Genomic DNA, 22,274 nt, shown 5'->3' on the forward strand with positions numbered 1-22,274 from the left:
CCTTACTGCAGCATGATGACAGTTGATCGTGATCATTTTGATTGGTATCAAGCTGCAGTACCGAGAAAGCTAGGATACAACTGAAAAGTAAATTACGCGATACAACAAGTTGAAAAAAACCAGCTGCATGAAACATGATCCTATGCACGGCTTGCGTAATAGAGGTACATTGGTTAAGGAAGACTTGCCAAGTATAACGAGTGTAACCGTAAGCACTAAGCCGAGGACTCTGGGTTGAAGCCTGTTTAGTGCTGTGGATTAGCCTAAGGCACCCGCCCGATCTGCTTCCCGTCGGCCTCCCGTCGGCCCACAAGCCTCCACCACGGTACCACCTTCGATCCCGCCTAGCCAAGGGATTTTATCGGCTTTCCCTTGAGAGACTGCCTTCGGGCATGAAAATAGTGTCACATTCTCGGGGAACACTCGAGAACTGATTCATTTCAAGATATTCTAGCTCATGTTGACGCCTCAAGCTACCGAGGAGGAGCCTACGGAGCAGGCGCCCCTGCTGGGATCGCGTGGGGGCGCCGTCCAAGATGGCTCTCCCACCCCTTTGTCTCATTCTCACCTGCGTCTCCTTGTCCTCGTGTGCATCTCGATTGTCGCCGCTGACTTTGGCAACTCTCTGACTTTGGCCCCTCAAATTTCCATTTTCGAATCCCTCATCTGTCGCCGAATCGAGGCGGGCGATGATTGCAAGTCCGCCGATGTACAAGCAGAATTGGCCCTGTTGATCGGGTGGAAAGAGACCATTGACCAGTTGCCTGGGATTATCTTTGCTCTGCCATATGGATTCGCGGCGGATCGGATCGGCCGCAAGCCCATCTTGGTGCTTTGTCTGATCGGCCTTGTGCTGGAAGAGGTCGCCATCCGTTTGGTCTGTTGGTGGAATGTCGCCCTACCCCTTCGGATGATCTGGGCGACGCCCGTCTTTCAGATCATTGGCGGTGGATCTCAGACGGCGACGGCAATGGCATATGCTATGATTACCGATGTAGTTCCTATGGACCGGCGGTAAGTGAAGCCCAGGGGACTCGTTAATGATTCACTATGGCTCGTAGGCTGACAAAAACACGTTTAATCACCAGAGCTTCTATATTTTACATCATGGCTGCCGTAATTCTGCTTGGAGAAATCCTGGCCACCCCTATCAGTGCCTTTCTCATGACATGGAGTCCATGGGTTCCTTCATTGCTAGGAATAGTTTTCCAGCTTGGAGGCCTGTTGGGCGCAGCCTTGGTCTCCGAGACGCGCCCTGATCCCAAATCCAGCATCAACCATAACGACGAGTCAGAACCATTGTTGAATAATGATGAAGAGACCGAGATGGATCATGATCGACCGGAAGACCCCAAGTCCGGCTATCAGCGTGTGAAACAAACATTGTCGGAATACTGGCACCATGTTCGGAACACCCACCTGAAAGGTTGGGATTTTAACATGGCCTTTATTGTGCTCACATTCCTGCTTGCCAGTATCAGCAGACAGGCGATGCAGTTGATCATTCCGTACGCCTCGAAGCGCTTCTCCTGGAGTATTGCGCGCGCAAGCTTCCTCATTACCTTGAAGGGTGTTATCAATCTTGTCACCCTACTACTCATTCTCCCTCGCTTGTCCACATGGCTGAGTACACAAATGTCTTGGTCGCCGGCGGTCAAAGATCTCCGTATTGTCCAGGGAAGCGCGTGGATTCTCACATCAGGTATGGCTCTCATGGCCTTTGCCGCCATCCCGGAGCTGTTCATCTCTGGATTGAGTTTGTTTGCGCTTGGTTGGGGCTTCTACTCGGCGCTGCGAAGTCTGGCGACATCACTGGTAGACCCGTCTCAGGTCGGAGTGCTGAACTCGGGCATCGGTTTGGCACAAAGCTTAGGCTCGCTTGTCGCAGGGCCGATTTTAGCGGCGGCATTTGGACGTGGTCTACGACAGGGTGGTATCGCCATGGGATTGCCATATATGGTTGCTTCAGCATTGTTGTTTATGTCTAGTTGTCTGGCCTGTGCAATTCGTATCGCGGGAGAAAAGCGCAGACTGTAATTAGTAAAATTCAAGACTCTAGATAATGTTAGGTCGCAATAAACCAAGTAAATGTCATCGCGAAATAGGTTATAGTAGAATTGTCTCCATAAGTTCAATCCCCAGATATAATTCTGAAACTATCTTTATTTCTCGTCTAGGGGCTGTGTTTCCATCCTATCTACCCGATCAAGTCCAGTAGCTGCGTCAAGTCATCAAGCATGGGCGTTGTCATAATATTTGTGCGTAAGTACGTAAGTGTGTTAGGCCTCGTAGATCACGATATACCTGTCCTAGATTATCGCAAATTCGGGTCCGCTCTCCTCATGCGTGCCCCATACTTGATCATCAAAAATGGAACGGGCAAGAGCCCCATCGCAATAAATGCCAACAAGCTATTCCCCCACCCTATACCTAGAGCATCATACATTCTTTGTCCTCCGAGAGGTAATAAAGAACCCACAATACTTCTCAGTACGGTAGCTGCTGCCATAGCAGAGGCGGCTTGTTTGTCAAAAGAATTCACCACGTAGATTTGTACTGGCTGGAATATGCCCATCATGCCAAATCCAAATACACCCAGTCCCACTAGGGGCACCACGGGGAATGCATTCCGTTCCAGTGTCCAGCCGTACCAGAACAGACCTGCGGGAACTAGGAAGCTCGAAGGAATCATGGGCCAGAGCCAGCCTTCTGGTGGTAGGGTATCGTCTGGTATAGACGCTTTTTTCTTTCTTCGCTCGGTCACTTTGTCGGATGCGTAGCCGATGATAAAGATTCCTGGTGCATTTTGTTAGAACTCATTGGTTGGTATTATTGCAATTTTGAGGGAAGGTGGATACCTAGAACTGTTCCGATTCCATTGCCCAGGTATACAAGCCCTGACAGACCAGTTGAGAGGTGATACTTATCTTGAAAGATGTAAGACAATGTTGTGAAGACCAGATACTGATACCCATAAACTATGGCTGTGTCTATCGCAAGGACTGACACAATGGGCGACGTGAATAGTATTCGAGGAGGTCGGATGAGGGTATCGAGAATGAGTTTCTTCCGAGTGAGTTGCCTGTCGAGTCGGGATTTTAGATTTGGGTTGCCCGTTTCCTTGCGTAGGCGCGCCGCTTTGCGTTCCAACAGGACGGGGACGTATGTTTCTCGGACTATGAAAGGGAATACTATTGTGAGAATTCCCATCTACAACATGATGTTAGCATCAACGTAATGAGTATTTGAAGCAGTATGTGTTCGTCAGTACTTACTGGAATGGCAATCACCCAAAAGATCCACCTCCAGCCTGCGTCTTGGCTAAGATACCCACCAGCAATGGGGGAGAAGACCTGCCACATAATACAAATTCTGATTAGTTCTACCCTCACCCAAAAAACCAAAGGAAGTCTTACAGGTGGCGCCAACGAGCCCAATCCCCAAATTGCCATTGCAGTGCCCATTCGTTCGGGCTCTATGAGATCACTGATCGAGCCTCCTCCTAGAGCAAGAGGAGTCGCTCCGGCACAACCACAAATTAGACGAAAGGCAAGAAGCATGCCTATATTGGTGCTGAGAGCACATCCAATAGTCGCACCGAGAAAGAGGACATTGGAGACATTGTAGACAATTGCGCGACCATAAAGTTCTGACAGGGGCGCCACGAGCAGAGGCCCGACCGCAAACCCAATGACATAGATTGAAACGACGAAAGACTCCAACTCAGAATTATCGGAATGAAGCGATTTCATCACGTCTGGTACTGCGGGAGCCAACATCGATGAGCCCAGTGATCTAATGGAAAACTATCATTCAGGGGCCTGATATAGAGAAGAGCTGGAACGATCTCGAGACGTACGTGATAAATGTCACAAGCGCGATGATAACAACATGTGTCCATCGGCGTACAACGCTCCAATTCTTGGGATTGGTTTGATCATCGTCGCCATCCCAGAAGACATCGTTCGGGTCTTGAGGTTCATCTTTCTCCACGGGAATGGTATCCGTTGTTAGCAGAGTCTGAGGGGTTATCGCCTCCTCTGCAGTCTTGGAGGAGACCATATGCCCCGCTCAGATTGTTGTATCGAGGAATTCCAGGCTGTAGAGTGAAAATAAGAAAGAGTGAAGGGTGGATAGCTCCCTTTAGCCTATAAGTGTGGGGTGACTTAGAAGCGGCCGTTTCAGGATCTTGTCGCCGACTTTGTTTACTCGTGGGACATGTCTCGCTCCGTGTTCTCCTTGCGCCCCGAGTCGAAATGATTCTTTGTTGTTCACCTGGGGATCTTGAGGTATACCCAAATACACGTGACTCGGCCTTAGCGTTTACTCCGTTGTCCGTTGGCTATCGGCCATCGCGAATTGTGATAACACGTCCGCTCGGTCAAAAGTACTTTGTACTTCCACCTTCCGTTGTTCTGAAGATTTTGAATCACCTCGATCAGGAAAGTGGTTAATCTAGAGAATTTGATGCCACTACGGCTCGAAATCCTGCATATTAGGCGGCCATGAGCTATTTACTGCAAGTAACGCTCCAGATGACTCCGTCGAATTAGACAATAGTAGTTTACGAAATACAGTTGAAAGAAGACTAGTAATTTTCAATAACGCCCCTGGCGGGTCAGCCCGCAGCGCGGGGTGGCGGACTGTTTGCGATAAGGGGCAGTAGTTAAAGTACGGAGTAGTTCAAGAGGATATCTCCAAATAGCCCCCACTCGGGTGATCTGCATCACTTTAACTTAATGAGAATCTGCCTACCTCTGCCTTGGCTAAAACATCTTGCTAATATTGTTACTACTCTACCTAAGCGAGATGAATTCGTTGGCATACTAAGTATGCTACATATATGCATGTAAGACCATCTACATTCCTCCCCGTGGTTCTCCGTGATGAAGTCCCACTTTTGGGTGGAGCTTCGACAAGAATGAAAGAGACACTCTCTTTGTCCACGAAGACATTAGACTATGCACAGGCAAGATATTCGAAGTTGCTCATATAGGTGCTCATACGGCTTGTTTAGGTTCAATTTACACCAGAGAGGAAACGTCCAACATCTTGTGCTCTTGATGTTGTCGGCTTGAAACCTGGTGTGTAAATCTGAACCAGAAGTGCTGTTCAATTGGTCATATTTCTCGATGACTGAGGAATGTTCCCAGGTTATTTCCTCCAACGCTTGATGGTACCTTTGTAGAGCGGGGGTCGGACTTTCCGATGGACCGGCCCATGAGTCTTGGTTCAAACTCTTGGTATATTGAACAAATCAGAAGTACATAATTGAATTTGATCAAAAATGGACTCTTTGATTGCACAATCCTCACTGCTCTGGCATCATGATCACTGAAACCTTGCCTCGGGCGAGACCTGCAGTAACTCGGCTCGAGATGCACGGACGCTTGGGGGGAGTAAGCCACGAAGAAGGGAATAAGCCCCTCACGAAGGCTACAACATTGACGATAATGATATAACCGATCCTTTGTAGATTGTCAACAAGAATGGGCAGTCGGTGGGGCAATTATGACGTCCACTAGTATCTTGGAGCATTGACATGCTGTCAGACAAACACTAATCACGCCCCATGGTTACTGCACTAATCCGAAGGAAGGCCATCCCTGTTCTTCATCGCTTTGACATCATGCTCTTCCATGGAAATCTATGTGATGAATAAAGTGGGCCCAGCTTACTTGGGGGTGATTCGAATCCTAATTGTTGCACCACTGCCCTATGGTCTCATCCGAGTGGGTGGAAAAGGAAGCCCGATATAAATTGTTTTCGAAGAAAGATCAACATGGGTAAGGACAAGGCTTGATGGCTCTTGCAAGTGAATTGATTTTAATTAAGTCCCATCTAGCTATCGAAAACCTCCCAACCAGACCTCATCAAAATGACTGTGACACAGCTGCCACTCGTTGACTTTGGTCAGTTTCTACATGGAAATGCTGATCAACGGCAACAAGCGGCGAAGAAACTTGTTGACTCGTTCGTGAATCACGGCTTTGTTCGTCTAAAGAATCACGGTATATCTCGGGACTTTGTGCAGCAAATCTGGGAATGGGTACCTACTCTCCATGTCTTTTCGAATCTCTACACAGGAGAACTGACCATCCCTATTTAACTAGGATCGGGCATTCTTTCAGTTGCCAGACGATGTGAAAATGAAGATTGTTCATCATCCAGGCTCGGATTTACAACGAGGATGGAGTCGTAAGGGTACGGAAACAACGTCCAGGTTGCGAAAGGAAAACGCCGAGACCTCACCGAAAGGAAAGGGTGAACTACTAGATGAGAAGGTATGCTTTTGGGTTTGCAAATCAGATTGTAAATGTGTCTCATCCAAATCTAGGAGCACTTTGACTGCGGTCCTCGAGGGGATACCGAGTTCCCCAACAAATTTCCCAGCGAAGAGGACCTTCCTGGATTCAAGGCATTCATTGAACAGTATTTCGATCTGGTACAGGACGTGTCTCTTGATATCATGCGGGCATGCGAAGTTGGCTTTAAGATGCCCGAAAACTCGCTCGTTGACCGATGCATTCCCGCAGCTTCAGAGCTTCGTCTGCTTCACTATCCGCCGGTCTCTCTAGAAAGACTTCAAACCGGAACAATCAAGCGTGCATGGCCGCACACAGACTTCGGAATCATTACACTTTTGTTCCAAGACAGCCTTGGAGGTCTTGAATTCGAAGATAGAAACAAACCGTTCACCTTTGTGCCTATTATTCCATCCGATGACAACGAGCTCATTGTCAACACGAGCCAAACCTTCCAGCGCTGGACTAACGGGGTTGTCAAGGCTGGCCTTCATCAGGTGAATGTACCGCCCCATATGTCTACCATTACGGAGGGTTACATTCCTGAGCGATATTCTTCCGTGTTCTTCTTGAAGGCGCACCGAGAGATTTCCGTTGGGCCAATTGAGCAGTTTGTGACGGAGGAGAGGCCGGCAATATACCCGGATATAACTGCTCTCCAGTACCAGCAGGAGATGACAGAAATCTTGTATTAGAGGATTTTAACTACAAGTCTAGAGTAGCATAGACTGAATGAAGAGTGAACTTGACTAATTGGCCGTATACTGGTGGTTTTACTAGATTGAATAATGATCTGATAGTATAGTCAACGGAGTAATCAATCCTCCTCAGAAATTGTGTTTTATCCTGCAGAGCAAACTTTACCCAGCTAGGTAGAAGAGCGTATCGCTCAGTTATCTCTGAAAGGAATCGGCTCCTCCCAGCTCCTAACATGCCGACAGAAAGTCAATCTTTCTATCCACGTTGCCATGCACGTTTTCAAACCCGAGTGCGATCGGTAATACGCTCTTCATCGGGAATAAAGCAGTACATTGTCATGCAACTAGACAATCGTGAGGGGCCATTGCTAATATCAATGTTACATTTACGCTGCACGTTTTAGTTCCTGCAAGTCTCATGAGCTCGTGATCGCAGCAATTAACCAAATCAAGCCATATTATCGCTGTATCTTTTTAGCCCCCATCGCTACCACAAACTGAGACCTGTACTATTCACAAGTATGCAGGACGCTGTTTATTGGTGAAATTTACCTGCATGGGGGACCGACGGTACTTCCGCCACCATATTTGCTGCAGGGTTTTAGCACCACTAGCTCCAGCCACCATGCAGCAAGGTTACAGGGACCTTAAATTCTTGCAAAAGTCCCATTCCCGATCAGAAAGCTGAGCCATGTTCTATACTCGGCCTAGTACTGTAGTAAAAGCCCTAGTAGATTCACGAAGGGCCCCACTGTCAGGCCAGAGCTTACTTGACACACTGAGACTTGTGTGTTTGCCACTGATATTATTTGATTTGATTCTGCTTGTGGCGTGGAATATCTGTACCCCTCTTCCTTCGATGAAACTTCTCGTCCCATCAACTGATACAAAACACTCGACTTTTATCATACGTAACAAGAACAATGAGGGTGTTTTACAAAAATCAAGTAAATAGAATCTCTAGAGACGCTAGGCAATTGAGAGGAGATTGTCTTGCGCTTTGTGAGGAACAAATTGCTGGCCACTCTCGATAAGAGGCTTTGAGAATGTGACAGGAGTATGCCTATTGATCCACGTGGAGACAGGGTCTGGTCGCGAAGAATTTAGTGTTTATCAGAAATTGAATCACGTAAACAACGAGATGGAAATACCCTCGTTACCATACAGATGAGTATTCCAAATTTTTAGAGTTCGGATCGTGTTTTACGCCTCGATTACATTCCTGCAATGCATCTCGTGTATGGAGCCATCGATGACGTGCGGAGAACTAACGCCGGTTGTAACATGCATTCCGCCTATGGTACACTATGATGGGTCATTTTTGCCTTTCTAAACAGAAATCTGAGATATGATCGACAGTGAGGGGAAATAAGCGAGCTACAGCCTGCAGGAGGGGCAGTCAGCAGAAAGGATTTTTTGCGTTGAAGGCATGAGATTAGGAGGAGAGGTTAGGATATTGTTTGTTGTGTAGCAGCGTGTTCTCAGCATATGACATGTATAAAAACTTAGGGGTTGCAGCACAATCTAGGATCGACATCAACTTAAGCTGAAAACTCACTTCTACCCTCTCCCAACTTCCTAAACTCTTCCCCTGACATTCATCATGGGGAGCACCTTTCCCGAGCGAAAGTATGACATTAACCATCAATGGCCAACTCCTCATGCTAGACAGGCTTTGCAGGCGTGGAGCAAGCTCAACTCTCATATCAAATCCGGGACTGTCCACATAGATGGCAAGACTTTGGATGTGGCAGCTGTCGTCGCTATCGCAAGGTCAGTTCTCCGGCTCTGTGTGCCTAAGAAATACGAGGCTAATGAGCTTTTTGATACCTTCCAGGAACGGTGTGCGTTTGGCCCTCTCTGAGGACCCTAGTATCATCCAGCGAGTCGAAGCGAGCGTCGAGACCTTACAAGATTACCTATCGAAGGGATATTACCTCTACGGTAAGTAACAGGCGACCCTCATGCTGGATGCAAGAATTCATTTCGCTGACATCCAACGTCTCAGGCGTCAACACCGGATTCGGAGGTAGCGCAGACACACGCACCACGGACTTATACGGATTGCAGCGCGCCTTGATGCAACACACCCAAAGCGCTGTTCTGACCAAGGAAGACAAAACAGACTCTCCCAGCAGCCATGAATACCTCGAGTCTCACAGCATGCCAAGCGCATGGGCAAGAGCCATGACAGCTATTCGCTGTAACGCCAATATTCGCGGCCACTCGGCCATGACCCGCAACATCGTGGACTCGATGATTAAACTCTTGGACAATGATATCGTGCCAATCGTGCCCCTGCGCGGCTCCATCTCAGCCTCCGGAGATCTGATGCCTCTGTCATACCTCTCTGGAACTATCCAGGGAAACCCAGATGTCTATGTGCGTGTCGGAGGTCGTAAGGGTGCACCTCGCGTCAAATCTGCACAGCAAGCCCTCTACGAGGCTTCTATTGAGCCTATCGTCCTGGGACCTAAAGAGGGTCTAGCGCTGATCAATGGAACCGCTGCGGCCGCCGCCGTGGCCAGCTTGGGTCTTTATGAAGCCAACCAGCTCGCGCTCGTCTCACAATTATTGACTGCCCTTCTCTCCGAGGCGCTTTATGCCAACAACGAATGGGCCCACCCATTCGTGGCTGCGGCACGCCCACACCAAGGTCAAATCGAGGCTGCTCAGAACATTCGAACTTTCCTAAAGGGCTCGCGGTTGTCATATGGTCTAGAGCAGAGCAAAGACCGCTTCTCTGAGGGGCTGGCCCAGGAGCGGTATGCGCTACGCAGCTCACCACAATGGCTATCGCCACAGCTAGAGGACCTCCTCAGTGCCGAGAAGCAGCTTGTGACAGAGCTCAATTCTACCTCTGATAACCCTGTCGTCAACAGCGAAGACAATGATATCCATTCTGGAGCCAATTTCCAGGCTGCAGCTGTCACTTCTGCCACGGAGAAGATTCGTTTGGCTTTGCAGTCGATTGGCCGCATGCTATTCAGCCAGGTCAGCGAGGTGATCAATCACGATTTGAGCAATGGCCTTCCTCCTAATTTGGCCGCCGATGATCCCAGTCTTTCTTTCTGCTTGAAGGGGATCGACGTCAACACCGCTGCCTACACTTCTGAGCTGGGATTCTTGGCCAATCCAGTTAGTAACCACGTCCAGTCTGCTGAGATGCACAACCAGGCCATCAACTCGCTCGGTCTTCTCTCCGCACGTCAGACGATGGCTGCAGTTGAATGTCTGTCATTGATTGTCGCCAATGCACTCTACACTGGATGCCAGGGGGTGGATCTACGCACGCTTCATCGTACCTTTATTGCAAGCATTGAGGAGCCTACCCGCAAACTCGTGGCCGGTCTCTTCCCCGATGCTCATGACCTTGTGGCCGAGGAAAAGTTCTTCACCAAGTTTTGGAAGCAATTCGAAGACGCTTGGTATGATGCCGCAGTATACGATGCTGCCGAACGCGCGCAGAAGGCCGCACAGTCACTAGCCATGGCTGTCTTCACCAACTCCCAGCAGATCCCGACGATCGTCTCCGTCGAAACGGTGACCAGCTTGACCAAGTCCTTCGAGACCCTCATCCTTGAGTCATATCTGCGCCACCGTGATGCATTCTTCCAGAGGCCAACCACCGCTGAGTATCTCGGCCAAGGCACAAAGGCTGTTTATCTTTTCGTCCGCGAGAAGCTAGGCGTGCCTTTGCACCGGGGTCTCGTGGAGCATCCTGTGGCAGGAGACAAGCAAGGAAATGTGATCGATGGCCGTCCCAAGAGGACTATTGGCTCTTGGGTGTCGATAATTTATGAGGCGGTTCGGGATGGGTCGTTGTATGGTGAAGTTTTCCAGTTTCTGGAAGTCGGTGGAGGAGTTAGTGTGTCTGGTGGTGTTAATGGAACGAAGGCTGCAAATGGGCTCAATGGGAATGGTACTCACTAACTCCAAGATTAGAGGATCAACACATTTAGAGAATGACAAACCAACTATTTCCGCAATATTTGACGCACGATGCGTAGAACAAGTTAATTGGAAACACCTTGAAGGAGAGTAAGGAGACTACATATCAGGTAACGACGTCAGGGGAGCCCACCTTAGCGGCCCCACAGCGGGAAGTTCCGTCGCTCCACCTCTTCATTGCACACCGCCTAAATTTGATCGCCTATATTCTGTTGAATGTATTCTTTGAAGGTGTACTATCTGTACGATAAGTCTGGGAACAGCAAGATCCATGACCCTACCACACTAGTTTTAATCATTAATTTTGTCACTCACCAAGTTAAATTGATTGAGGCATCAAATTTGAATCAGAGATAGATAAAAAAAAATGCTGTACCCTAAAGCCCCATTTCAGGAAACCGAATAAAACAAAATCAAACTCAACGAATCGCGATGGTCTGAAAATTTACCTCATTCAACATGGCAGGCACGTAGCTAATTATAGTATGTATGCATTTTTCAAATTGAAGGGCCATTTTTCTGAACATAAGGTATCACTTTGGTGCCTTGGCGTTTCCTAATTCAATCTAGATCGATGCCTGAAATCCTGGGCCCCGGGAACTGCTACAATGGATTGGAATCTGGATGAAATCTCACGTGAAATCTAGCTATGGGTCTAAAGAATAGAAACTAGAAGGAGCCTGGTCATCTCGAAACCCACAATTCAAATCGAGCTTTCCTTTTCTGGTGGCTCCTGGTGGCCCCAGTCTCCACGCTACCAAACAGGTCTCTGCGTTTGACTCGAAACCCTCGAAGACAAGTCAAAAAACATCCTGTCCCCAAAACTTCTCGGCACTCGCCATCCACCATTCTCAAGTATCTTTCAACCCACCTCAGCATCCATGCCTCCTGTCAGGGGAAAGTGGACCACCGTCAACATGGACGAGATCCGGCTGTGCCAAGACCTCGTTGATGAACTCGAGCTCGAGTACGTTAACGAGGATAGGGCCACCATCATTTCCACCACTCCTGAGAAGATATTCCAGAACACGACCATCGCTCTCTGGGCACGCACTTACTTGGGCACGAAGGAGATCAACCTGGGTCTACCTTCTCTGAAGACCTGGCTGGAAAACCTCGCACTTTGTGGACCTGGTCGATCTGGAATGTATGAAGGGGTCACATACAAATTTGTCAAGCGTGAGTTCCTTCACTTATTCTACGAGGAACAGTGACTGATGAGTCTTACAGGATGGCCCAAGAGCGAAACCACTACCCCCGGGTACGAACTTGATTTTTGATAAATCGCACAAGCGGTCCATTACGGTCAACACTTCCTGTTCAAGTGTTCCCCTCTACCGTGCTACAAGCTTAAGATCAGCGCTTAGGGCTTTCGTTGGGACTACATTTAGTGTATCGGTTTGAAGCACGGAGTCGGAAAATCATTTCGCTTAGCCACATTTTCAGCATTTGCTATTGATTTTGGATGGTAAAGGAGCTAGCTAGGTTAATGACCTCTAGTTTGAATACATACCCTACAAAACTCTGCCGTTCAAGTTTCTTCATGATCCTACCGCCGTACCTTTTTATGGCTTCAGATGCTCATGTATCCATATTAGAGACATCGGGAGTTATTCAAGGCAGATAAAATCTTTATTCAAAGAAAAATCCTTTCTTTCCCAAGCTGAACCACGTATAGACAAGATATGGCGTGGGCGTTCCTCTAGTTCATGTGGGCCATCAACGAGATCCTCATCTGGCGATCGAATTGTACGCGGTTGATTGGTCAAGCCCGACCTATACAATTGCCACCGGTCTCATAGGGGAATCCCAAGCTGTCGAAAGACTCGAAAGCCAACTCGCCAAAGGGGATTCCGTGGGGATGCACTTCCACCACAATGAAGCCTGTGATGTGTTATCGAAGAGCTCTGAAATTGGGTGGACTGCTGGTGTTGTCCCCAATAGGGGACGTCAAGAGAATCACCAGGTGTTTCAGGTAGAGGCCAGCACGCAGATAATGAAGGTCGTCTGGCGAAGGGAGGACAGTCAAGTATGGGAGTCCGAGTTCAGGTTTGACTGGTGTCATCTCAATTTTTGACAAATCGCACAAGCACTCTGTTACAGTCAACACTTCTTGTTCAAGGTGTTTATCCCAGCGCCAAATCTTGTGCTCTTCAGCAAAGTGTGCCAAGTCCTCATCAGACCAGGCCCATCGCGTAAAAGCCACGTCGCAGACGTGGGTGAAAATCTCCTGATGCCATAACACGGATGTTACTCGACCCAGGAGGGCAATCGAGTTCCTTTGAATTAGAATACTTCGCCCTCGGGCTCTTGCGCTTCACCATTGGCCCGAGCAACAGTCTGTTACAGTGAAGATGTCGGGCGGCATGGTTTTGCCAACTTGATGCGATTCAGAAATTTTTGGAGGCACGCACAGGCTAGACGATGAATCATTGCCGCATTTGCTATCGTCTTTCGTATTGGGCCTGGTGACGTGATAGAGGACAGGGGAAAATGGATCTCCAACAGGCCACGGACGAGCTCAAGTAGAGCTGGCGCGGTAAATGTTTTGGATTCAACGGCCAACACGATATAGAAGAGTATGTAGAGGCGACCCGAGGTTAAGAGACAGCGCTTTAAAAGACATTCTTCAAGATGGATTCGTGACGGGCATTGAAGACCTGTTCCATGTGCGGGAATATTTGCGGTAGACCGTCCAGGCTGGTGAAGTCGCAACAGGACTCGAGTATCACTTCTATGAGTTCCAACAGGAGATCTTCGATGATTGCCATTTTGAGTGGATGATCGAATAAAGTAGTCAGCTGGATATCACATTAGAGATAGAGCATGTATTTTCAGCTCGGCGGCTGACTGCAAAGAAATTCAAGTGCAGGTTATTGGGGAGAAACCATGACCTATCGTGCCAAAAGGGCCGGTGCGATGATTGCGGGGCGCTTTAGCGGTAAGTGCCACGTTCCAGTTCGTTTATGGTCATCTTTGATTGTAGCGTCTGGAACTCACTCAGTTCGGGAGAAGTGGAGATCATACGCGACACTACCTGTTTTCGTCAGCGTATCGATATCTAGCCAAGGTGGCGGTGCATCGAGCTCTGAGCAACGTGCTCCCTGATATATAGTCCACCCCTGTAGACGATCGCCATTAATGAAAACACACTCCCCTTCGTTGGTAAAAAGTGATTTTAAATAATTTGGCTTGATATCCTCAAGGGGCGTAGATGCTGAAATAGTGAGTATCCAAAGACTGGGTCTAGGTGAAAAAAGGACAAAGACAGCTAGTTGTTTGGATGGTTTGAGATCTCGATGCCTTAGTTCCTAAGCGCCCGCACTGTGCCTCAGGCATGCAATACAAGTCGGAAATGTTGCTTAGTAAAACATGGTACGCACCAATTGGATATCAACAAGTCTGAATTGCTATAAAGCCCCTATCTGGCAATTTAGTTAACGTAATTCGCGGTCACCCTGGCCACCCCAAAACACCATACTAGATATCGAGTATGCATTCCCCTATATCTCAACCACCAGGAATTCAATTCGGTCAAACTTCTAGCATATACATGTATAGAGGTAAAGGAAGAATATAACCGGATTTGAGGTCTTTCAGACTGGTATTTCCCATGCTTTACCATAAAATACACCGTAATTTTCATGTTTCAGATTCAAATATATATATCTTTCTCATTACTCGCAAGTACATTTTCCAAGTATACAAATAGGCTTTTTATACTCTCTAGATTATGAACCCTTAATAATTAAACTTAAATATGCATGGTTGTTGATATATGAAGTTGTAATTTATCACATTTACTATGGTGTTACGGGGTGGCCAGGGTGACCGTGAATTACGTTATCCCTACTCCGGGATCCACTGCTGCTTCTGTTCCGTCAATACAGGCAGATGTGACTGGCGCCTATCGGCTGCCTTCCCGAGCCCGTAGTTACCCCGACCCGCATATTGCAAACAATGCATACTTTGGAATAATGAAGACATCCTGACTGACCTTGACCTTCAAACCTTGCTCCCCCACACCATCGACAGAAGAGACTTTTCGCGTTACGTATTTTCCAAAGAAAGCCGGACCAAAACCTCGCTCATTCAAATCCGTATCTAAGATGCCTCAGCATCTCTCGAGTATCAAAGTTCGATATGCCGTCACCCGGCCCCAACCGCGGGGCAGTCAACCCAGATGACCGCTTGATATTGACGCCTTTGATGATACCAAAATCTCCCAACTTTGTCTCAGAAAAATCTGGATACTTTCAAAGGTTCACGAATCTACCTTCACCGGAAGAAGTACGCAAGCAAGCAGAGGCTCAATATCTCGCTGGAACCTCCGCAGACAGCAGGAGACGCTTCTCGGAAGGCGAAGGACCTCAGCGGTCGCCACCTCCCGCAGTCTTCGAGAAATTGGGGCTTTTTGTCAAATGGGGAACATCTGTCAGCATTTCAGAGGGCCAGTGTCTCTATGCCGTCAGCCAGCTACTCAAAGATTATGTCCCAGTTCCAGAGCTCTACGGCTGGCGGCTCGATGGAGGCGAAACCTTTCTCTACATGGAATATCTCGAAGCACAGACACTGGAGCAAGCGTGGGATACTTTGGAGTCTGATGAGCGTGTCTCGATCTCCGGTGAGCTTCGGACGATCTGCGCCAACCTTCGGCATCTTGAACAGGATCCAGAAGATCCGTTCGTAGGTAAGAGGCTTTTGGAAACTTCAAGTTCGTCTGGTTGCATTTTCTGACCCGCGCCCACTTACAGGTAATATTGTACGAGATCATGTTTATGATCGAGCCCTCCATCTCAGTTGGATGTTCGAGGCAGGGCCTTTCAACACAGTCCAGAAGTTTCATGACTGGTTCACTTGGCTCCCTCGAAAACCAATGCCTTATCCATATTGCGTCCCCATCGAACCGTACCGCTATGACCTACCAGACGACACCGCTATTATCTTTACACATGGTGATCTTCATCGCAGTAACATCTTGATTACCCGCTCTGAGCCATATCGCGTTGTTGCAATTGTTGACTGGGAACAGTCGGGCTGGCTACCCGCATACTGGGAAGTCAGAAAAGCACAGTGGTCTGTTGGGGGCAATGATGAGTGGTCTACTTTATACCTACCGATGATTATGTGTCAGTTTACTAGCACTTGGATACCTTGGGACTGGTTCACAAGTGCAATGGGATGTTAAAATACCGGCATGCAATGGCACTTTTGCTAAACACCATGCTAAACACCACAGTGATTGCAGTGGGCGTAAGGTACAATATTCGCTATTCTCACCATCAGAACCAATCCAGGATCTAGATTGAATCGACCAGTTAGAGGCTAAGCTAGCACCAGTAGTGTATTGCAAAATGGATAAGCATCTTTAGCGATCTATGCTCCTGATGGGATACCGTCATGCGTTAATTCACGTTTCCACTTTCTGATGCGTGCCTCTTAGTCACTTGCCCTGCAAGAGTCTAGCAAACGAGGAAAGTGCGAGGCAACATAGAGATTTGAAATAGAAAATGATTGCTATAGATTGAGGTCCAAAATAGCAATAAGAGTATTACTGGGTAGCCAAGTGAAAGTTGCTATGGTTGTGGTCCCTCAGAGCTCCGTTGCTTCCCTCCAGCTCAGCTTCATCCCAACCATCACTCTACTCGAAACCAACCATACTTTCATCATCATCGACACCACAAGCCAAAATGACCCACCCGATCCATCTCGCCGTATTCAAGAACGCCGCTCGGCCTGCCCACTGGGCTATTTTCGTCCCAACGGACAAGGACGGCAAGGTGGGAAATCTCATCCATGTCACTGGGAATCCTGCCACCGGATTCTTCCTCGATTTAAGCGCAAGTACGACTTCAGCAAGACCCCCCGCGAGTACCACATCATCCCCCTCGCCCAAGTCGATGAGCGTTTCGTTGCTGCCAAAGCCGCGAATGTACCACAGGGACGCGACACTATCGCCCGCGATCGCCTAGAATCAGTCGCCACTAGTGTTCAACCTCCTCCTCGAAGTGACATCCCTTTGATCCCAAGGTATGTCGCTGGCCTTCATTTTACTAGATAATGCAGCACTAACAAAATCTTGTCTAGAACCCAAATTGTCAAGACTGGATTCTGAGTTACGTCCAACACCTTGTCGATGAAGGCTTGGTTGATAGCAGTGCTCTTTCCGTGATCCAAAATGCTCCAAAGATGATCTGACTGGGGCAAGGAATTAAGGCTGCGCATCGGGGGAGGTTCATACATTTCACATTTGTCCTAACCTAGAACCATTCAGGTAACGATCTTGTCGATATTCGAAGGTCGTGATTGCAAGCGTTCTCGTTCATGTCCTTGGAAAATGACTTTCTAATCGTGTTTGTAAACTTCTTTGTAAACTTGTAATTTGAACTAACAATTGAGAGTCTCTCAGGACACCGAGTGTCAACCCCTGCGGCTGTTGGTGTGTCGCTGATTACTAGTACTTAACATTGCTATTGACAGACTCGTCATGCTCACTCGCTTGCTCAGGAGGGCTTTCAATTGGTACCGACTTCCACCCATCTTTGTGATAGCAAGCGTAATCTCCCAAGATGGCTTCTTTCGGCACGCAGTCAAGATAAGCAAACACGTCTCCTAGGGCCGATATTTGTTGTCTCAGCCTTCGAATATCGATAGCTTCGATTCCAAACTCCGGGGCCCACAGTGACCAAGGTCCTGAGATGAGTGACGTCGTTGGAAGCAGAAGGTTGTGGTAGTAAGTACCAATTCCGCCAAATGACGTGAAAGTTGGTGCGCTTTTGAGGTTTGGCTTGGAGACTCCACGAGTAATCAGGACACGATCGAGTTTGCGCTGTGCCACGGCCTTTTTGACAGCCTTGACAACGGGGACACTAGGGCCTGCACACCAAAACATCAATTCTCCACGACCAGTGAACTTGAGCGTGCGGCCAATCTTGTTGTCTTCACGCGAAACAGGTTCTATCTCACGGGTCCCTAGATGTTCCACAGGTATGGTCAAGGCCAAATTGTTGCGGTCGAAGGTTTCCCTCAACTGCCGGGCATGTCTCAAACTGCCTTCACGAGAGATATGCAGATGACCTGCATTAAACGCAAACTCAATTGTCCTTCGTCTGGAGCTGAGAGGCTGGTTTGCAAAGTACTTCGCTAGAGCCAGAAGTGCCACCGGGCCGTTCTCCTGGACAAACGTATTACCATCCGTATGGGTGATATAGATGATACGTTCATCGGTCTGCCCAGGCAAGACTCCAGTGAGATTGCGAGTCACCAAGGAGAATGTGGTTGCATCTACAGACAGAGAGGCGGCATATCCTTCGAGAGCTTTCTCTTTGAGAAACCGTCCTTCATCAACGCCGATATATGCGGCGGGGACCAGGTAGTGTGTTCCCTTATGGGGCTCCCAATATGACTCTACCTGCTGTCGAGGAAGATCGAAAATAAATATCACCCCAGCAGCACCAATTCTGCCAGCTTGTAATAAATCCTCGTGTATAGGTTGATCGGCCAGACCGGGCCGTTCGTAAATTCGCCAAGTGTCAGCATCAAGGTCGGCAGTCTTGTGGTACTGTGGGAGCATTCCAAGGATATAGGGAATCCCTCGAAGAGGGAAGTCTCGGAGGATCATCTTGCCAGATAAATCTTGATTAGACAGTGGCACTCCCTGAGGAACGTAGACCAGGCTGCCTGTTTGGCCACAAACTGGAAGGGAGTACGGTACGACGCCAGCAATTGGTATGGGTTCATGCTCGGCTCCCGCCTGGTTGACAACCGTAAGGCTACCCGCCTCACACAACGATTTCTCCGGTTGCCAACCCATAAGCTCGATCTCCTCGGTTTGAACTTGTAGAGAAGGAATGGCTTTCAGCTCTTCTTCGATCCACGAGATGACATCGTTATGCGCTTTGCTACCAGTCGAGCGCAGTCCAGCCCCTCCAATTCGACGAAGCATCCCTTCGAGCTCTTTCTCATCGGCTAGCTGGGAGTCATCGATGCCATTGGATGCAAGTCGTATTTTGTTGAGGGAAAGACAAAGTTGGAATGGAAGCTTGATGAGCTTGGCGAAGTAGTAAATTGGTAGAATGAGCAAGATTCGAATGCGCTGCCGCATAGACGGATTCGGCACAAGCTGCTCGTGCTGGCTCGATTTCCGATATTTTGAAAATAGGCCGACGATAACCACTGCCAAAAGTGAAGTCTTGAGCAGTGTGTATTTCTGGGAAGACATTGTGTTGCAAAGAACATGGGCCAACGGTGTCTAGCGACAAGACTCGTTTTCATCCGCCAGCTTGGTTGCAGAAGTTCAAAAACCCTAGGAATATATACTTTGTCGAGCTCACAGTTGATGGAACGTGTTTGTTACGCCGGGGTTTAACCGAAGAACCACTGGTTTTACCACCCTTCATTCCGGGCTAACCATTCTAGGAAATAGCTTGCGAGTTACAGGATGCTATTGGCTCGGTGTGTGAGTCTCCGCAGGTGTCTCCCCAAACCCTTAGATCCACCAGTCGAAAAGTGGCGTTCTCCCCACAATATATTAGATGACCTTTTCTCCTCATTCTTGTTCGCAAGGTTTATCCACATTCAGCTGCATCGTATTGCGATTGCTATTTTCATATCAGTCTGGAGCGACTTTCAAAGTCATGGTATACCCGGGGGCGAGAAGCACGGGTTGTGGCATATGCCGCAAACGAAAGATCAAAGTAGGCTCTGTCCTTCCTTCAGCTGGCAAGATTTTAATCTCAGGGTTGGCGATACTGACTGTTCTTTTCGAAAAAATAGTGCGACGAAAGACGACCTGGGTGTCGTCGTTGCGAATTACATGGTGCTCATTGCCCTGGTTACAAGAAGCCTCTCCAAATGCGCTTCTACGCTGGGCCCCCAGTCAACACTTCCACTACAGTTCTAAAACGCAGGCCAGACTTGCCGTCTGCCGATGCAAATACTCCACCTAAGCGGAAGTCTCGGAAATCCCAAGTTCAAGGCAAGGCTCTTGGCGAAGCCGTGTGCCTCTTCCCTCTTGGTAAAGAACCGAGGCCTGTATCCGATGACACGCCCGTTTGTTACTTTCTATACGAATATTGCGTAGCGCCTCGGCCGGGCATTTTCTCCGGCCACCTGGACTTTCTTGAAAGATTTCTCAAATCGGCTTCCCTCACATCATGCCTCTGGCCTGCAACGCTTGCCTCGGCTTACCTGTCGCTGTCACGCCAGTACAAGTCGCAACAGTTGAATGTTATCGCCCGCAAATACTATGGCGAAGCCCTTTGTTCCGTCAATAACATTCTTTCCCAAAATACGAGCCTATGGCAAAATGATACATTAGCGGCCATTATGCTGCTGCATATGTTTGTGGTAACTATCATCGGCATTCTCGACATTTACCTCCTGAGGCTTACGCTAGTCCTCTGATTTAGGATACTGATAGCGGGGCATTTCGAGAGCGAGCCTCTCATCTGTGTGGAATAGCGGCAATAATTGAGTCTCGTGGTCAGAAGCTGCTCGATGTGGTACCGGAGTCCTCAATCTATGCATGGATATTCACGCAATTAGTAGGTGCGGATGTATTGTTTATGAAAGAGCGATCTAACCACTAATTAAGCAAATACACTCAATGATTACACGCCAGAAATTCGATTGCTTAGCCTTCCCCGATGCTGAGCCTGATATTAGCCACCCACCAACCGGAGTTGTCGTGATGATAACAAAAATATGCAGCTTCAGGTCTTCTCTAGCAGATCACCTGGCATATACGAAGTCTTCTCGTCCGTGCAAAGACACTCTACTTTTACTTATGCGGCAAGCAATGCGAACACAGCAGGACTTTGAGACCTGGGCAGACTCTTTGCCATTGGAATGGAGACCTGCCTCGATTCTCGACAGCGACGGAAGATCGCTCGTCACATACTCAACCCAGTGGCTGGGTGTAATTTTGACCATGTATCACGCCAGCCTCATCATATTCTATCATAGTGTTCTGCGTTGCTGTCAATTGGTCCTTGATTCTCTCTCTGCTGAAATGACTGTTGAGAGAGAACTGGCCGAAAGATCTGCAGCAATGGCGGAGAAAAACTTGACGCATTTGATCAGTGTCGTCTGCGACAGCTTACCATTTACTCTTGGTGAAATCGACAATATCGGAAACCCGCTGACCACTCCTACTTATAAAGGGAGTGTCTGTCACACCTTGATATGGCCACTGGTCTTGGTAACTATTTGCCCCAATAGCACTGAGGATCAGGCTCGAGTGTGCAAAGAGACGTTGGCACGAATAAATCACATATATGGGATCGACTTGGCCCATTCCGCTCAGAAGTGGGGATCTCAAGTACTGGTGCAAGTACCAATTTCATTTATGAGCACAATCTACTAGATAGCATTCATGGGGACATTCAGTTATATCGCCCTTCATCTTCCAGTTACTCGAATCACAGGCCAAACAGTAGTTTAACCCATTCGGGGGCTGGAGTTTCCTCTGCAACAAGATCGATACCGGCCGCTCTCGCATTGCGAACGTGGCCTTCGTCAAAGAGATCATGCGCCGAAATATACTCGGTGATTCGTGACTGCCAATGTCCATCCAAGAAGCTCATAATGGGGACAGCTAATTCCTCAAACTTGGTAATGATTTCTTTCAGGAATTTTTCTAAATCTTCAAGCATCAGTTCTTGTTCATCAAGAATTCTGTTAACTCGTCATGGTCTTTTCCTTGGGCCTGATTGTTTGGATAATATGCGTCATCGATCTCAATGCAGCATGTATGCTTCAAAGCCACTGCATCAAAGTTCATAGATCTCAGAATAACCTTTTGACCTTCAAAAACAGCATTGTCCGGTTCGTGCAACGGTACCAAGTCAATTCGCCCTAACCTAATGCCGTTGAGAGCAACTTGAAGGATTTTCAAGTTGAGGAAATGAACCACTGTTGTGTTTGATTGCGAAGCCTGGGATGGGAATTTGCTCCCTTTGAGATGAACCATGCAAGCCTTTTCATTGAAGTCAGAAGTTTGGGCTTAAAATCCACCGTCATAAGGGGTGTCAGTCCAAATGAGTCGACAATATCGATGTCATGGAAGCCCACATTGTATGTTGCCTCAATAGCATCGATCGTTTCCAAGAAATGATAGACAGATCGGCCACGGTTGTCGACACCAACCTGCAAGGATGGAAATGCATTCTTCTTGTGTGTAACCAATGCGTCAAGTACCAAGCCTGCATATGCATTGAGAAGGGTGCCATCTTTAATTACTGGTAATTGATCCACGGGCACAGAAGCCTGGGCAAGTGCCCACAATCTCCTTCGTCTATTTGCCAACTCGTTGATAAAA

The 22,274-nt window shown here is 48.1% G+C and overlaps 9 protein-coding genes across 9 annotated transcripts; 7 read left to right on the forward strand and 2 right to left on the reverse strand.

Moving 5' to 3' along the window:
• The first annotated feature begins 338 nt into the window (after nt 1–338).
• N7473_010915 (MFS transporter) lies at nt 339–2,052 on the forward strand. The gene is made up of 2 exons (XM_057156854.1): nt 339–1,014; nt 1,089–2,052. The coding sequence occupies exons 1-2, from the start codon at nt 458–460 to the stop codon at nt 2,035–2,037; spliced, it is 1,506 nt and encodes a 501-aa protein (XP_057005509.1). The 5' UTR covers nt 339–457; the 3' UTR covers nt 2,038–2,052.
• Nucleotides 2,053–2,123: 71 nt separating this feature from the next.
• On the reverse strand, nt 2,124–4,355 carry N7473_010916 (MFS transporter). The gene is made up of 5 exons (XM_057156855.1): nt 3,860–4,355; nt 3,417–3,795; nt 3,276–3,353; nt 2,859–3,210; nt 2,124–2,796 (listed from the first exon to the last, which is right to left on the reverse strand). The coding sequence occupies exons 1-5, from the start codon at nt 4,060–4,062 to the stop codon at nt 2,315–2,317; spliced, it is 1,494 nt and encodes a 497-aa protein (XP_057005510.1). The 5' UTR covers nt 4,063–4,355; the 3' UTR covers nt 2,124–2,314.
• A 1,457-nt stretch (nt 4,356–5,812) lies between these two features.
• N7473_010917 (isopenicillin N synthase family dioxygenase) lies at nt 5,813–7,043 on the forward strand. The gene is made up of 3 exons (XM_057156856.1): nt 5,813–6,049; nt 6,114–6,284; nt 6,338–7,043. Exons 1-3 carry the CDS (start codon nt 5,879–5,881, stop codon nt 6,998–7,000), a joined length of 1,005 nt encoding a protein of 334 aa, XP_057005511.1. The 5' UTR covers nt 5,813–5,878; the 3' UTR covers nt 7,001–7,043.
• A 1,563-nt stretch (nt 7,044–8,606) lies between these two features.
• Nucleotides 8,607–10,936, forward strand: N7473_010918 (uncharacterized protein; the record flags this gene model as incomplete). The annotated part of the gene is made up of 3 exons (XM_057156857.1): nt 8,607–8,776; nt 8,841–8,947; nt 9,012–10,936. 3 exons carry the CDS (start codon nt 8,607–8,609, stop codon nt 10,934–10,936), a joined length of 2,202 nt encoding a protein of 733 aa, XP_057005512.1.
• Nucleotides 10,937–11,835: 899 nt separating this feature from the next.
• N7473_010919 (uncharacterized protein) lies at nt 11,836–12,234 on the forward strand (the record flags this gene model as incomplete). Its single annotated transcript, XM_057156858.1, has 2 exons — nt 11,836–12,133; nt 12,185–12,234. The coding sequence occupies 2 exons, from the start codon at nt 11,836–11,838 to the stop codon at nt 12,232–12,234; spliced, it is 348 nt and encodes a 115-aa protein (XP_057005513.1).
• A 2,863-nt stretch (nt 12,235–15,097) lies between these two features.
• On the forward strand, nt 15,098–16,142 carry N7473_010920 (Aminoglycoside phosphotransferase; the record flags this gene model as incomplete). Its single annotated transcript, XM_057156859.1, has 2 exons — nt 15,098–15,644; nt 15,709–16,142. The coding sequence occupies 2 exons, from the start codon at nt 15,098–15,100 to the stop codon at nt 16,140–16,142; spliced, it is 981 nt and encodes a 326-aa protein (XP_057005514.1).
• A 390-nt stretch (nt 16,143–16,532) lies between these two features.
• Nucleotides 16,533–17,069, forward strand: N7473_010921 (uncharacterized protein; the record flags this gene model as incomplete). The annotated part of the gene is made up of 2 exons (XM_057156860.1): nt 16,533–16,984; nt 17,042–17,069. 2 exons carry the CDS (start codon nt 16,533–16,535, stop codon nt 17,067–17,069), a joined length of 480 nt encoding a protein of 159 aa, XP_057005515.1.
• A 339-nt stretch (nt 17,070–17,408) lies between these two features.
• Nucleotides 17,409–19,175, reverse strand: N7473_010922 (uncharacterized protein; the record flags this gene model as incomplete). The annotated part of the gene is made up of 1 exon (XM_057156861.1): nt 17,409–19,175. One exon carries the CDS (start codon nt 19,173–19,175, stop codon nt 17,409–17,411), a length of 1,767 nt encoding a protein of 588 aa, XP_057005516.1.
• A 632-nt stretch (nt 19,176–19,807) lies between these two features.
• N7473_010923 (uncharacterized protein) lies at nt 19,808–20,359 on the forward strand (the record flags this gene model as incomplete). Its single annotated transcript, XM_057156862.1, has 1 exon — nt 19,808–20,359. The coding sequence occupies one exon, from the start codon at nt 19,808–19,810 to the stop codon at nt 20,357–20,359; it is 552 nt and encodes a 183-aa protein (XP_057005517.1).
• Between the last annotated feature and the right edge of the window lie 1,915 nt (nt 20,360–22,274).

This window comes from Penicillium subrubescens (genome assembly GCF_028828155.1).
Source record: "Penicillium subrubescens strain IBT 31985 chromosome Unknown utg000007l_segment0_segment0, whole genome shotgun sequence".
Classification (NCBI taxonomy): Eukaryota; Fungi; Ascomycota; class Eurotiomycetes; order Eurotiales; family Aspergillaceae; genus Penicillium; species Penicillium subrubescens.

Coding starts and splice junctions, on each gene's coding strand:
- N7473_010915 (XM_057156854.1), top strand. CDS start 458: ATGTTGACGCCTCAAGCTACCGAGGAGGAGCCTACGGAGCAGGCGCCC. Junction 1,015..1,088: donor GTAGTTCCTATGGACCGGCG/GTAAGTGAAGCC, acceptor TTTAATCACCAG/AGCTTCTATATTTTACATCA.
- N7473_010916 (XM_057156855.1), bottom strand. CDS start 4,062: ATGGTCTCCTCCAAGACTGCAGAGGAGGCGATAACCCCTCAGACTCTG. Junction 3,354..3,416: donor TGGGCTCGTTGGCGCCACCT/GTAAGACTTCCT, acceptor ATTATGTGGCAG/GTCTTCTCCCCCATTGCTGG. Junction 2,797..2,858: donor TGGAATCGGAACAGTTCTAG/GTATCCACCTTC, acceptor AAAATGCACCAG/GAATCTTTATCATCGGCTAC.
- N7473_010917 (XM_057156856.1), top strand. CDS start 5,879: ATGACTGTGACACAGCTGCCACTCGTTGACTTTGGTCAGTTTCTACAT. Junction 6,050..6,113: donor TGCAGCAAATCTGGGAATGG/GTACCTACTCTC, acceptor CTATTTAACTAG/GATCGGGCATTCTTTCAGTT. Junction 6,285..6,337: donor GTGAACTACTAGATGAGAAG/GTATGCTTTTGG, acceptor ATCCAAATCTAG/GAGCACTTTGACTGCGGTCC.